Raw genomic sequence first — 15508 nt, 5'->3', positions numbered from 1 at the left:
ATGGGTGGTACAGTGTTTGGGATGTACAACATTCTAGATCGAGATGACACAACTGATGCAATTGACAAATTTATTTTTGCCAATGGAATTCCCTTCCATGTTGTTCGTTCTCCTTATTACAAGGAAATGGTCCAAGCAATTGCAAGAATATGGCTTTTATATGTACCACCCGGAGAACACAAGCTACAAATAACAATTTTAGATAGACAAGTGTTTAAAATTAGTGTGCAAAAAGAGAGAATGAGACAAACATGGTTGAGGTTTGGTTGCTCTATTGTTATGGATGGATGGATTGACATCCGTAAACGCCCACTAATCAACATCATAGTGACATCTTCAGAAGGTCCATTCTTTCTTAAAGCTGTTGACTGTTATGGAAAGCGCAATGATGCATCTTTCCAATTTGAGTTTCTTCGAGAAACTATAGAGGATGTTGGGCCTGATAGTGTGGTGCAGGTTGTGACAGATGCAATAACAAATTGTAGATTAGCTGGGTTATTGATTCAAAACATGTATCAACATATTTTTTGGACTCCTTGTTGTGTGCATGCACTCAATAATGCACTGAAGGACATTGGCAAGATTCAGTGGATATCAGACTTGGCGACCGCTGCAAGAGATGTGCATATGTTTATCTACAACCACCACACCTCCTTGGCTATGTACGGGGCTCACACGAGGAAGGAATTCCTCAAGCGCACTGATACTAGATATGCTAGCTATTTTCTCTTATTGGAGAGGATGCTAGAGGTACAAACACCTCTACAATCCTTGGTTGTGAGTTCAGAGTGGGGAAAGTGGTTAGAATCAAAGACAGACATGGGGAAGAAGGCCAGGCTTCAGGGGTTGGACAATGATTGGTGGACAGATTGTTCTTATTTGGTGTCATTCTTGGACCCTATTGCGAGGTCATTTGTTACACTGATTCAAATGCTCCTAGTCTTGGGAAATCTGTGAGACCTTTGATAGCATGTTGGGTCGTGTGAATGTAGCCATTCAGTGGAGGGAGCCTTCATTAGAGTTCTATACATCCCAGATTTGACCCATCATTCAACGTAGGTGGGATCGCATGAACACACCTTTGCACATGGAAACATATGCATTAAATCCAAAATGGTATGTTGAGAGACCTGGGAGGGTGCCTCCTATTGATGATCCTGAGGGAAAGAATGGCTTCCTAGATGCAATTGCAAAGATGTACAATGAGGGGCAATATTTCGAAGACAGTTTGTTCAGTTTGCATCTCTTAATGGCCCCTTCAACACACGTGGTGCTCGGGCAGATTGTATAGATCTAGCCCAAGATGACCCGATTAGTTGGTGGAGGATGCACGGGGATGGTGCTCCAGAGCTCATGTAGGAAATTACAGGGTAAGTTCCTCAGATAGAAGACCAAATGACACCTCTCACAAATAGATCACAGATCAATACACCAATATTCTTGACGTGGTTAAAACCCTCAAAGAAGGAAACAATGCACAACTTGAGCCAACGCAGCCACTTCAGACAATTTATTAATAAACGAAATAAAATTTACATAAGCTTCTCTCATGAACGGTCACCTTACAAATGGAGAATGACCCTCCATGCTTTTTAAATAGAGATCATGGACCAATCTGGTGTTAAGCCACGGATCAAGTGTCGGTAATACCGAGGAGAGAATGAACTGTTGGATCACTTAATGTCTAAAACATATCGTGACCATCGGATTGTAAGTTACAAAAGTACATAGTAAAGAAACACACTTTACCTAACTCTACACTAGACCAAGTTATACTTAACTATTTCCTATGTGTTGGAATATCCTAACATCCCCCCTTAAGAATAACTTGGGATAGGATTGAAGGATGTACAAATATGACACAATAAGAGAAGGAAGGAGGCATTAGAGCCTATCCCCCCTTAGTGACAACTTCCTAAACCCCAACCATAAATCAAAGTTTAGTAAACTTTGCCTCTGTGAGAGCCTTTATGAAGATGTCTGCAACATGATTATCGGTTGAACAATATTGCAGTTCAAGAACATGGTCATGAATGAGCTTTCTAATGAATTGCATGTGTAGTTCAATGTGTTTGCTGCGCTGATGTTGGACTGGATTTTTGCATAGTTGAATGACACTTTGATTATCACACTACAGTGTAGTCAGATGTTGCTGCTGAAAGCCAAACTCTGACAGGATTTGACGAAGCCACAGGAATTCCTTACTAGCTTCTACGACGCCACGATACTCTGCTTCTGTTGAAGAAAGAGAAATGGCACTTTATTTCTTGCAAGCCCATGTAAAAGGTCCAGAACCAAGAGTGAACACATAACCTGCAGTAGACTTCTGATCATCAGGGTCACCAACCCAATCGGAATCAGTGAAACCAACCAATAGAGAGATGCTTCTACACTGTAATGAATCCCAAACTAAATTGTACCTCGAACATAACGAAGTATTCTTTTAGCTGCTTTCCAATGACTTTCATGTGGGTTTTGCATAAACCGAGCAATAAGGCCAACAACAAAGGAAAGGTCAGGATGGGTATGGGTCAGATAAAATTTTTTCCTACAAGTTGACGGTACAAGGTAGCATCAACGTCAGGGGATGTACAAGTGACTAAAAGTTTGACTCTAGACTGAAAAGGAGAAGGGGTTGGCTTACAGTCTTCCATGTGAAAGTGGCGTAGAAGATCATAGGCATACTTGGACTGGGAAAGGGAAATACCTTCCTTGGATTGCAAGACTTGAAGACTAAGAAAATAATGCAAGTGTCCTAAGTCTATCATTTCAAACTGCTTTTTAAGGTTGGACTTCACATGGTTTATAAGGTTGGGATCACTACTAGTAAGGATAAGATCATCAACATAAAGAACAAGAATGATAAGAGACTTTCCCACTTTCTTGGTGTAGACAGTATTGTCAGAATGACACCTAGAAAAGCCAATAGCTAAAAGAAAGATATCCATTTTGGCATACCAAACCTGAGGGGCTTGCTTGAGACCATTAAAGGGATTTCTTAAGCCGACATACAAGGTTGGAGTCTGTTTGTATAAATCCAGGTTGTTGTTCCATATAGATTTCTTCATGCAAGTCCCCATGTAAGAAGGCAGACTTAACATCCATCTGACTTCCCATTTGGAAGAGGCAACAAGGGAAAGAACAAGGCAGATAGAGTTCATTTTGGCAACAAGGGAGAAGGTTTCAGTATAGTCAATGCCTTCAACTTGTGAAAAACCCTTAGCAACAAAATGAGCTTTATGTTTATCAACTTTTCCATCTGGTCTAAACTTGGTTCTATAAACCTATTTGCATCTAACAAGTTTTCATCCCTTTGGAAGAGGAACAAGATCCGATGTATCATTTTCCAATAATGAACGATATTCTTCATTCATCGTGTGTCCCAATCTGGATGGCCTGAAGCTTTTGCGAAGGTGTCAGGATCAGAATTCGCTAAAGCTTGAGCTAGTAAAGAAGAGGCTCTATCGAACTGAGAATGTGTACGTCGCTGATCTATAGGATCACCTGCAAGAGCACCCGCTGCATCCCAAGTAGCACGAACCCTTTTTGGAAGCTGAGGCGCTGAAGGAGGATCCTGAGAAGGTGGGGGAGGATTGTCATCCTCGCTGTTATCATCTGAAGAAGAAATATTTTCAGAAGTAGAAGGGATAGAGAGAGGTGGCATATCCGCCGAACTAGGCTCATAAGCCGATATATTTTCAGCAAACTTTACATCTCTTCTAATGATAACATTTTTGGACTTAAGTGGAATAAGTCTATATCCTTTGACATCTTTAGAATATCTAATAAAAATACATTTTTCACTCTTAGGTTCTAAAGCTTTATGTTTTTCATCTAGAATATGGGCCCATGCTTCACTTCCAAAAACACGTAAGTGAATGACATCTGGTTTAATTGAGTTCCATGCTTCTTCTGGAGTGATATTCTTTAAAACCTTAGTAGGAGTGCGATTTACTATGTAATTTGCACAATTAATTGCTTATGTCAAAAAAATAAGACTAAGTCCTTTAGATTGAAGCATACAATTAGCCATTTCCTTTAAGGTGTGATTCTTCCTTTCAACTACACCATTTTGTTGTGGAGTATATGGAACAGTATGTTGCATTTGAATTCCATGCTTATTGCAAAAGTTGATGAATTTGTTGTTAACATATTCTCCGCCATTATTTGATCTTAGCTTAAGAATTTGATGTCCAGATTATTTCTCAACAAAGGCCTTAAAGGCCAAGAACATGTTAAATACTTCACTCTTGAGTTTTAAGAAGTATACCCAAGTGCGTCTGGAGAAATCATCAATGAAAGTTAAGAAATACTTGTAGCTAGAGAATGAAACAACTAGAAGTGGACCACATAAATCACTATGCACAAGCTGTAAAGGGGTTGAGGCATGCCAAGAGGCACGATTTTCAAAACTATATCGATGATGTTTTTTGAGTACACATCCAGAACAAACACCATCTCTGCAAGATACCATAGGAAGACCTGTCACCATATTTTATTTACATAGAGTTTGATGGGAGCGATAGTTTAAGTGACCAAATCGCTCATGCCAAAGTTTGCTCACTTCATTATTATGAGCAACAAATACTGATGCAAGAGTTGATGACCCAAAGTTGTTAAATTTATACAACCTTGTAGAATCATTAGCAATGCCAGTAGCTAAAATCTGTCTAGGATCTCCTAGGTCCTTAATTACAACATCATGAGGTGAAAATTCAACGATTTTACCTTCATCTGAATGAGTTATCTTATATACAGATAGAAGGTTGTAGGATAAAGTTGGAACACATAATACATCATTAAATTGACCATTGTCTAGATTTATAGTTCCAGTCCCTACAACACTAAGAGATCTATCATCACCAACATATATATTTTTGGTGTTACAATCATTTAAAGAAGAAAACATGGCTTTGTTTTTGACCATGTGATAAGAAGCTCCAGAATCAATGAGCCATTCATGACAATGAGAAGAAGAAGATACATTTAGTGCATAATCAGACCGAGATGCTTGACAACCACATGCAAAAAGTGCTATTCTTGAAGATGAAGTTGTAGTTGAAGAGTGCTCCAAATGGATGTTATGCTTCTTCATTGTTGCTTCAAGGGCTTCCATCTTCTTAGAGCATTTGGATTCTAAGTGGCCATCTCGATTACAAAAGTTGCAATGTCTATCAGCATTTTTCCCTTTGTTTTCATTTGCCTTATCATTTTTTTGAAATGATTTTTCGTTTTGAGATTGAAATTGCTTAGGACCCTTGTTTGGTTTATGACCATTCTTTTTAGGATATTGCTTCTTAGGATTCTTTGAATTTGGTTGTTGCTGGGTGACTAGGGCTTTCTTAGAAGAGTTTCCAAAATTAAGAAGACCTAGATGTAAGAGTTTTTCTTTTTCTCTTATTAAAGAATCACAAAAGACATCAGAAGAGGGAGACTTGTAGTCTTGTCCTTGAGAAATAAAGGCTTCTCTAGTAGAATGGAAGGTGGAAACAAACACAGAGTAGGCTGGTCCCAACTTAGTAAGAATGGAATAGATAAGGCTACCATCTTCTTTCTTACCCTTAACACCTTCCAAGAGAAGTCTAAGGGTCTTGAACTTGGACAAAAAATCTTCAATGGAAGAAAAATTATTGGGGTCCAACGTAAGCAACTCATTTTCGAGTTGATGGGCTCTAATTCCATTTTTAATTCCAAAAACTTTAGTGCGTTGTTTCATTGCTTCATTAAGGGTATCAAGTTTTGTGATATGAATTGAAGGTATGGAGAAATAGACATCCCTATCAACCCAATGTGCTTAATCTTGCCTATTTTCTCATTTGACTGCCTTATCTTCATCTTTAGGTTTAGTTTCTTGGCTTGAGGCTATTCTGTAAAGAGCTTTACTTCTAAGTAAATCCACAATGTAGGACCACCATTGGAAGTAGTTGGTGCTGTCAATAATAATTTGGCATGGACTTTTCATTTTAATAGACATTGAAGCTGTAGATGTTGAAATTAAGTATTTCAATGGAAAAATATCTAAAAATTAGGCCGATTAAAAAAAACGGCTCTGAAAACGAGTTCCAAAGGAAGAAGTTATAGCTTTTTGAACAAAAGTTGTTGAAGATGCCGACGAAGTGCGTGAATGTGCGGAAGTGAATGATAATGTTATATTTTAAAAAAGAATCCCCTCCCTTTCCAAACTTAATCTAAGTAGCTCACTTTAAAAAAACTTATGTGACCCACTTTTATAAATAAGTGAAAGTCACTTTTACAATGGTACTTTATGAGCTACCCACTAAATTGTAACTTAAATAAAAAATAAAGAGACTTTAGAATTATAAGTGACTCAATTTTTATAATGGATGAGAACACTTTTATGTAAAGTAACTTTAAAACATAAGTTACATGTGTTTTTTGAAAATGTAATTTAACAAAAAAAAGACTTGAACTCAAGACCTCTATTCTCATAAAGTAACTTTGCACCAAGTGAGCTAGTTTAAAAGGTTTGTAATTTTTGGAAAAGAAGGGTTTTTTTTTTTAGTCACTGAAGCTTTGGGGCGCGTGCTTACTCGAAAAAACTCTTTTTGTCTACAAAACAAAAAACCATACAACCCAACACGGAGATGCAAAAAAAACCAAACCTTTTGGCTTGAAGTTAGCTTTCGCCGGGAACTAAATATTTTTCTCAATGTTTTTGATTCTCCGAGATCACACTAATGCGTGGCAGAAAAGAGCATACGCATGAGAAAAATCCTTCCTTTCTGTTTCTGATTTGTTCAGATCGCAAAGAGTTGCGGGGCAAAGAGCATACATAAAAATGAAAGGTATAGATCCGGTAATAACTAAAACTGCAAATAAAGACTGTATACTTCCAAATTTTAAAAATGACGTAGCTAGGGCTACCAGAAACCTTTTCGCATGAAATGAAAGGGGTTTCTCACTGGAACAGATGCACCTAACACAATAGAGCAGTCCTCTCGGCCCGAAAGCAATCAGAAACAATAGATCTAGGAAACGACAGTCGGATGCAGTTGTAGCGGCTTCGGATTTGGATCACCAATGGATGCGACCTCAAATAGCTCTGATACCATGTAGGAATTTACAGGGTAAGTTCCTCAGATAGAAGACCAAATGACACCGCTCACAAACAGATCACAGTTCAATACACCAATATTCTTGACGTGGTTAAAACCCTCAAAGAGGGAAAGAGTCCACCCCTGAGCCAACGTGACCACTTGAGGGAATTTATTAATAAAATAAATAAAATTTACATAAGCTTCTCTCATGAACAGTTACCCTACAAATGACCCTCCATGTTCTTTAAATAGAGATCATGAACCAATCGAGTGTTAAGCCACGGATCAAGTATCGGTAATATCGAGGAGAGAATGAATCGTCAGATCACTTAATGTGTAGAACATATCGTGACTGTCGGGTTGTAAGTTACAAAAGTACATAGTAAAGAAACACACTTTACCTAACTCTACACTAGACCAAATTATACTTAACTATTTCCTATGTGTCGAAATATCCTAACAGCTCAATGATTTAGCTATGCGTTTATTGTCTCAGATTGCTAGTTCCTCTGCAGCAGAGAGGAATTGATCCACATATAGCTTCATCCACTCTATCAAGAGGAACAAGCTTACCTCTAAAAGAGCGGAGAAGTTAGTTGCTGTGCATAGTGCCCTACGTCTTGAGCATATGAAGACACCTGAGTATTTGAAGGGACCAACAACACGATGGGATGTTGATCCAGAGGATGATGCACATGTAAATATGGAAGAGAGACTTGATGAGAGACAAATGGGGTTGGTTGGTGTGCCACTTAGCATGTTTGAAAATGCTAGTGATTCAGATTCAGATGGTGATATGGTTGATCCTGATTTATTCATGCAACAGCTAGACGCAGAGACTAGCGGGGCATTACCTTGAGGCTTGAGCAAAATTATGCTCGTTTATCTTTTGATATGTTGATGTTCTTATGTTATTTTGACTCTATAAATTTTTGACTCTTGATGTATCAGACTTGACTTTTATAATTCTATAAAATTTTGACTCTTGATGTTTCAGACTTTACTTTTATAATTTTATGTCAAGATTCAGTATTCAATGTTCATAGTAGGAAGTGGAACATCAATATGGTTTAATAAATTAATCATAATGTATGATGTATGATTATAAATTAGAATTTTAAATTTATATGCTAATGATATTCATATCAATGATCATGCTTTGCGGCTTTTAAGTTTTCGTTTTAAATTTGTTTTAGTGATATGATTCATTGATTTATAAATTATATTTTATATTTATAAGTTTTTAAGACCTTGGTGTTCCCCCATGTTTCCTAAAAATTGGTGGGGAGATTTTGCATAGGCCGCTCCCACGTATCCTAGCTCCCTCGCCTCCTCGTCCCAGAACCTTGGTGGAACATTGCACGAAAGTAAGCTGGTCTTGAATCCCTTACAACCTGAGAAGGAATGGATCTATCTCCTTTCATTTTTGCATATTCTATGACCTCAGCTGATTCTCCAATAACATCCTTCGCTGCACAGAAGAGCCCTGGTATAAGGTGGTCAAGGTGTCTCACATTTCCTCTGCTGTTTTCTTCTCAACAATATGTGGTATGATATGATCCTTGACCCCGTCTAGGATCATGCATTTCGCCTTCGCCTAGGCCTTCTCATACTTCTCATTTGCATCAGGGTTAATTGGGACAACTACTGTTTTCAAGGCATAGTCCTTGATGTGATGTTTATCCAAGATTGCGAGGATCCTGGCCTTCTAGATGACAAAATTGGAAGCCTTGTCTAATTTGTCCTGATCCCTCAATCTGTTCACTGCCATCTCTGCTCCTCTTCTCTAGACTCCCTCTGAATTCTGATTTCCTTCTAGGAAATCCTCCGACCAACAATCGAATCGCTCCTTTCCAATCCTCCTTCGCTGTTGCAACCTAGATTTAGATTTCTTGGCTAGAAATCCGTTGAGGCAGTGATTCCCTCTACCTTGGTTCAGTCTCCTTAGACACTATTCTGCACTGACAGAAACAACGTCCCACTAGCTCACAAATCAAAATATGCTCAGCTCCCTTAGCCCTGACAACTCGAAGAATATGGTCCCTTCAGGCTCTGCGCAATCTCTGCGTGGGCTGAATCTTCTTCGCTCGGCCAACTGCGTCAATCCTTCCTGGCTAAGAAGGATGACATGGCTCTATGTGAGCCTGATCTGCCCTCCTCTGCCTCTGTGTTGTCCTTGACGGATGACGCAGCTACTGTGTGAACTTCTCCTAGCTATTGCATCTTCCTCTCTCGATTCAGAATGCTGGCGCAGGCATTGTGTGAGCCTCTGTGTCACACTCTCTACACTGCGTCACTCCTCCTCTTGCCTCTTCAGCTCTGGAACAATGTCGTCTCTCGGGACAATTGCTTCTCTGCTGCAAATTCTCAGATTTCAGTTGCCTATGATCTGCAATTGCTCTAATACCATGTGAAAATTCCTGAATCTAACACATCAAAAACTCCTACTACAGTTACTGGTTTACAATCTCCTACTTGTTCTTTACATTAACAAGTTATTTAATTGCATAAACATCGAAGTAAACACTATTGCAACCTTCACAAATATACAAATCATGCACTGAAATAAACTGAGACAATAACACAAGGGACACCATTATTTTTGGACAATTGTCCCTCGAAAAACCCAATTCGGGAAAACCGGTGCAGCATATAGAGGGTTTGTATTATTAAGCAGATTTTGTGAATACAACTAGGATGCCAGAAATGGCTCACCCAACAGAGAATATCCTGGACAGTAGTACCTCTATCCAGAGACAGATAGTTCGACAAATTAGCTACCAGATGATCAAACCCCACAACGACTCCAGTTGTTTCCTGTGCTGGACAACGAAAGCTGCTCTGAGCACTGATCTGGAACTGCGTCACTCCTTCAGGATCTGCGTCACCCTCTCCCGACTCAAAATCTGCTGATTTTCTCCCAGTCTACCCCACAGAATCTCCCCAACGCTGCCTCTGAGGCGTAACGTCAGCTTCTACGGCTTCTGTGTCACTTGTGTCAGCCTTCTGCATCCTCTGCGCCAACTCTTCGACCTATGCGTAAACCCTTCTAGGGTATGCGCTGTCTCTTCCAGCACTGCGTTGCCTCTCTGCTATGTATTCTTCAGCCTTGGATGAATATCCCTTGCTGAACTGCCCCTCACTGCAACTTTGATCACTAACTTGATTTCTTCAGCGAACCTTGCCCCAGAAAAACGAATTCTTTGATCACTTGGTGTATCTCCAACTGACCCTCAAGCCTCCTCTTATACTTTTTCTATTGACAAATCAACGACCAAGATTAAGTCCCTAATCAACGGTTAAGATTAGAACTAGTTTGATCCTCGTCACTTAGAACTTTTTCACCATATTTTATTAATACACATTAATATTTTTATTTTTCTAAGTTTAGACTTAGGAACTCATTAAAAATATTAATTATTTTAATAACTCTTCATCTAGGTGGAATTTCTCTAAACAATTTTTGGGTCTTGGAGATCTCATGTGCCTTAGCATCTCCACCAAATTTCATGGCTAGAGCACATTCGATGCTATCCAAAATCAACACTTATTACCCTAGATTAGTTAACACACAAATCGAATTGGGGTCTATTTCTTAATAATGATGGAAGTATATTTTTATCTACCGTATTGTGATGGAAGTGCTCCCATTTTATTGGTTTCATACTCTTCTTGGTATTATATCTATTGATCTTGAATCTCACCTTTAGCTCTTAGGTCCTTTAAAACCATAAATCCAATGATTAGATTTAGTATAATTGAGGCATTTTAAAGCATCTTACCTAGAGGAGAGCTATGTGTAGGATTATTCCATTAAAATGATATTTCCTAGTACATTGGTCTCATTCTATAGTAAACTAATGGAAATGATATTAATGACCATTCATGCACATAGTCAAATAATTAGTACACAAGCTACAATTCATCATATTCTGCACAAGTTCATTATATTCAATCTAATTACCTGTTAGCAAAACGAGTGGTCATTGTGCACAGATTCAACACTAACACCCTATTTATTGTACCTTAAACATAAATAGAAAATTAGTGTCCTAATCAACTCACATATAATCATTAGTCTCATTGCAATTGTATGTAACTGCAATCTTTTAATATTGTTGGAAACATAGTCCTCTTGGTTTATGTAAACTTGGCTCATTCACTTGAATGGAAAGTGAAAAGCCTCAAGTGAAAGTCAACAATCATAGAAATCCAAGAGACCTTTGGAATATGAAAACCAAGGGTCAATGAAAAACATATTTATTACATCTTTTGAGTAATATGCAATCACACATTATTCAAAATTTCCTATTACTTTTGTGTGTGTTCAACATGGTATTTGAGCTGGCCAATCAAATTTGCGCTTTGCTCAACCTTGGAATTTCTTCAATCCTGTCCTCTATCATTTCTATCCCCGAGGCTAGTTTCTTTTCTCTACCATTATAAACTTTTGAGTTGTCTCCAACGTTTATCCTGTTGTCTCTTTAGAATCCCAATCCTTGGTGCTTGATATTATGTGCTTGCACTATCCACATTTGTTTATTTGACTTTGTCAACAACCTGTGCAATCATCAAAATTTAATGAAAATCTCCTGCAACATCTGGGGCTCCTGTGTCATTTAGATGGCCTAAATGAGAGCCACCACTCTTAGCTTTGCCACTTAGAAACACTCAAAATTTATTTTTCCATCTTGAGCTCTATTTCCGATAGCATAGGCTCGTCGACATCTTTCCCTCACCCAAAGTCTACATGATTCGTTATTTGTGTCCCTAAGTTAGCCTTTGGAAATGTGTGTGCCAACAATTGGCACACCAATTGCTTCCATCAAAGTGGCATGGAGTTGGTTGGGGGTGAGACGTCATTATTGCTCCATCGTGTTGCCTTACTTCTAGTCACTCTTGCACTGGCGAGATCTCTTTTGTGGTTGTTGAAGGTCGATAAATTAAATATCTCCCTTCTAATCCACATCCCAGGCCTTGGTTTATATTTTTTCGTTATGTGGGTAGTATCATCCACAATAGGATGAGAAGGATAATCCACTCTCTCTGTGCTTTGGTTAGGGCAGAGTGATGTTTCTTGTGTGCATACATTTTTGTATTCTTGTGCTGCATAATCATTATTTGAGGGGATATTAGATGTTCCATAAGAGTGATGTTTCTTGTGTTACATTTCATTTCTAGCGCTGCAGATTGGGAATCAATTATTTAAGTGGGTATTATAAAATATCATAACCAAAATGGGGATTTGTGCAAGGGGGGTGGCATGCAGATGTAGATGTAGTTAATCCATAAGGAAATCCAGTGATTGAGAGAGGTTCTCCGTATTGCAAATCAAAGAGGTTCACATTACCAATTAGAGAGACGGTAGAGCAGGATGCCATGGATCCTCTTCTTGTAGTACTCTGCCTGAAATGGGTTATAGGGAGCTTCGAATTTAAAGGATATTGTGAATAAATCGATGGTTTCCAGGTTATTTTTATGGTCACACGATTCTGCTAATTCGTCACCGAACGTTGGTGGGTCTGTCCGTTTTCATCTCTATATAGAGCTTTACTGGGCTGAGCCTAGATAGAAAGTCTATTGCTGAATACTATTTGCTTCTATGTGTTTGATGTAAAGCTCACCTTGTATAAGAGTTGTGGGATTCATTGACTAAGAAATGGCAGTAGAAGGAGGGTGTGTTCAAGAATGTAGAGGCAACGTTGCCTCCCACCAAGATATGAAAATCAAAGAGAACACTTATTACAAGGGGTTCATTGCCAGTGACTTGGTTTTCCCAAAGCTTTGTGTATTATCCTTCATAGCTCCTACATTATACGAGCTCAAAGTTCTATCTCTTGATGCCCTTTGTAACTAACAAGTGGCAGAGGACTTATCTCCAAAATTTCCAATTGAACCCTTGACTTCTTTCAGTTTAGAGGACTATCACAAAAAGGATGTTGCATAATTTAATGGAGTAGGGTTTGCATCTTAACCTAGTGTTTCGTGAGTTATAGAAAGAGATTCTTTTACTACCTTCAAGGAAGACATTCTCGGTGTGTGTAACAAGAACGTCATAATTGAAGTGGATTACGGCCAACAGGTATTGCAAATATGAGGGATCAATGGATTTGGAAAAAATAAATGGCAAGCTCAGCCTCAACCATGGCCTCGAAGCTAGAGGGGCCAGTCAAATCTTTTTGCATTTAGTGGGATGAATATGTTTGTTGTGTAGTGGGCCTTTTGATTCAATCCTAGCCATAAAGTGGTTGGATAATTGTTTTTACAATTATAATTTCATGGGAAGATTTCAAATTTGATATCAGGTATTGCAGTTATAGTCCATTTGGTGTGGTCATATTTTGTTGCATGGTGCATTCTATTTTTTGAAAACAAGGAAAGATGTTGTATATCATGCCCATGAAATAAATATCATTAAACTGCATCCTCTGAAAATGTTTGGATTCAACAGGTTTAAGTACATTACTACCTTTCAAGAGTGGTTTTATTTGCATGTGTATGGTGTCTTAATATCTGTAAGTTCACTTATACTTTTGCATTGTAAGCGAGTTCTTTTTTGGTTCAAGCTGACACCCTTAACTTTCTGAGCTTGAATTATTCTATGGTTCAAATTACTAATGTATTAGAGTTACCGAATACACTGATACAATCTACTATGGACATCACAGTCATAATGGGCAATGCCACTCTCTTTGATATTCAAACCTATTTTCAAAATGCACAAGACAAGATTGAGTTTCTACAGCTTGGATCTCAGCTCTAGTGAGAAGAACTACAACAAAAGAATCATCATTATGAACTGGTTCTTATTTAGAACAATTCACTTTTTGAGTTCGAAGGAGACTCTTATCAACAACCAACACTATATCTGTTGAGAAATCTAGGGCACTTACAATTAATAATTTCTCTGCTTGATAATTTCTTGTGATGTACTTTTACTTCTTAGCTTATGATCTTTTCTTTGTTAGCTTATTAATGTGTTCTCTTCATCAAGACAATTACCAACATGCATAATAAAATACAAGTGACATAGCATGTAAGCTTCTCATCCAGGGCCAAAACCTCTCACCTCTTGAGAGGAAAATCCGATCAAAATTCTTCTTCTAGATCTTCAATTGATAAGTACCAAGATCATGACATAGACCCTTGACTCTAGTATCCTCTCAAGAACCTTGTCACTAACCTTGATACTCTGCCTCTTCCTTTCCTTGCCTTTCTTCTTGATCTTGAAATTCTCTCCTTGGCTTCTACTTAGAGAAACTCAGTCTCTATTCTTTTCATTGCTCCTCCTTGACTTCCCTAGAGAATCTCGGTCTCTAGGTATTTGCTTCGGCTTCCCAGAAGAATCATTCTCTTGCTGCCCTAGAAGAATCCTCTCCTTCGCTTGGCCAGAAGAAACTTCTCTACCCTAGAAGAAACTTCATTTTCCTAACTTCGCACTGCCCAGAAGAAACTTCACTGCCCCAAAAGAAAGTCATTTTCGCTGGCCCAAAAGAAAGTTTCCCAGATGATACTTTTTCACTTCCTTTGCTGCTCCTTCGCACTTCTTGTTACCCTTTCTTTGCGCTTCTTTCTAGACTGAATTTCTTGCTTGAAAATGTGTGTCTACAAATGAGGCCAAGTTCCTCCATATATACACTTCTTCACTAGGTCTATAGGTTGAATTGACAGTTGGAGTTAGGCTGACCTGATCTAGCAACTTCTTCATCGATTATAGGAAAATTTGAAGAGGTTTGGTGACAAGTTCTTGGAGGATACTTTACATAGGCAATATTGACCTCTTACAAAGTGTAACATGACTTCATTTACATGACAATGACTCTTACATTTTATGACTAGATGACAAATAGATCCTAAAGACTCTCAATGGGAGTCTTGACTCAAAAACAAAATCCTTGCTCATGAAACCCATGAAAAAAGTCAATAAAATAATTTCATTTTTTTATTTACATCTCATTACATAAAATCATATTTACATATTATTATGAAGACAGAACCTAGTTACACTTTTCAACACTCCCTCTTAACTAGGGAGGTATTCATAATGGTACTTGGACTTTCTCAATCTAAAAAATATCTCATAAGAAGAATTCATATTTGTAACTCATTTGTATAGCATCATACCAACCAACATTGTTATATAGCAAGGCCTTGATTAACAACTCTATCTCTCCACAAGATTAGAGCACAATGTTGGTGAGACCAATGATTTATAGACATACTCATCATTGTCTCTCTAGGAACATACCCCACCTGGGTTCACTCAGGATATGCTCCATAAGGACTATTATTTTCTTGGACTCCCCAGTCCCAAAAGAATATCGGTCCTCCACGACTACTCTTTCATGGGATGTCCTATCTCATCCCCTAAGAGCATCAGATGCCAAATGATTACACAATCCTCCATTCTGTCTTCCCAAGTGAAGATCAAAACAACATGTCTATCACTC

General features: G+C 38.3%; 1 protein-coding gene across 1 annotated transcript; it reads left to right on the top strand.

The window, feature by feature from the left end:
• LOC149152905 (uncharacterized) lies at positions 1 to 957 on the top strand. Its single transcript, XM_089443637.1, has one exon. The coding sequence runs from the start codon at positions 1 to 3 to the stop codon at positions 955 to 957; it is 957 nt and encodes a 318-aa protein (XP_089299763.1).
• Positions 958 to 15508: the final 14551 nt, after the last annotated feature.

This window comes from Pinus tabuliformis, chromosome 9, assembly GCF_031772625.1.
Source record: "Pinus tabuliformis cultivar Carrire ecotype Pingquan chromosome 9, CPIR1, whole genome shotgun sequence".
NCBI lineage: Eukaryota > Viridiplantae > Streptophyta > Pinopsida > Pinales > Pinaceae > Pinus > Pinus tabuliformis.
This window is presented reverse-complemented; position numbering and strand designations above follow the sequence as displayed.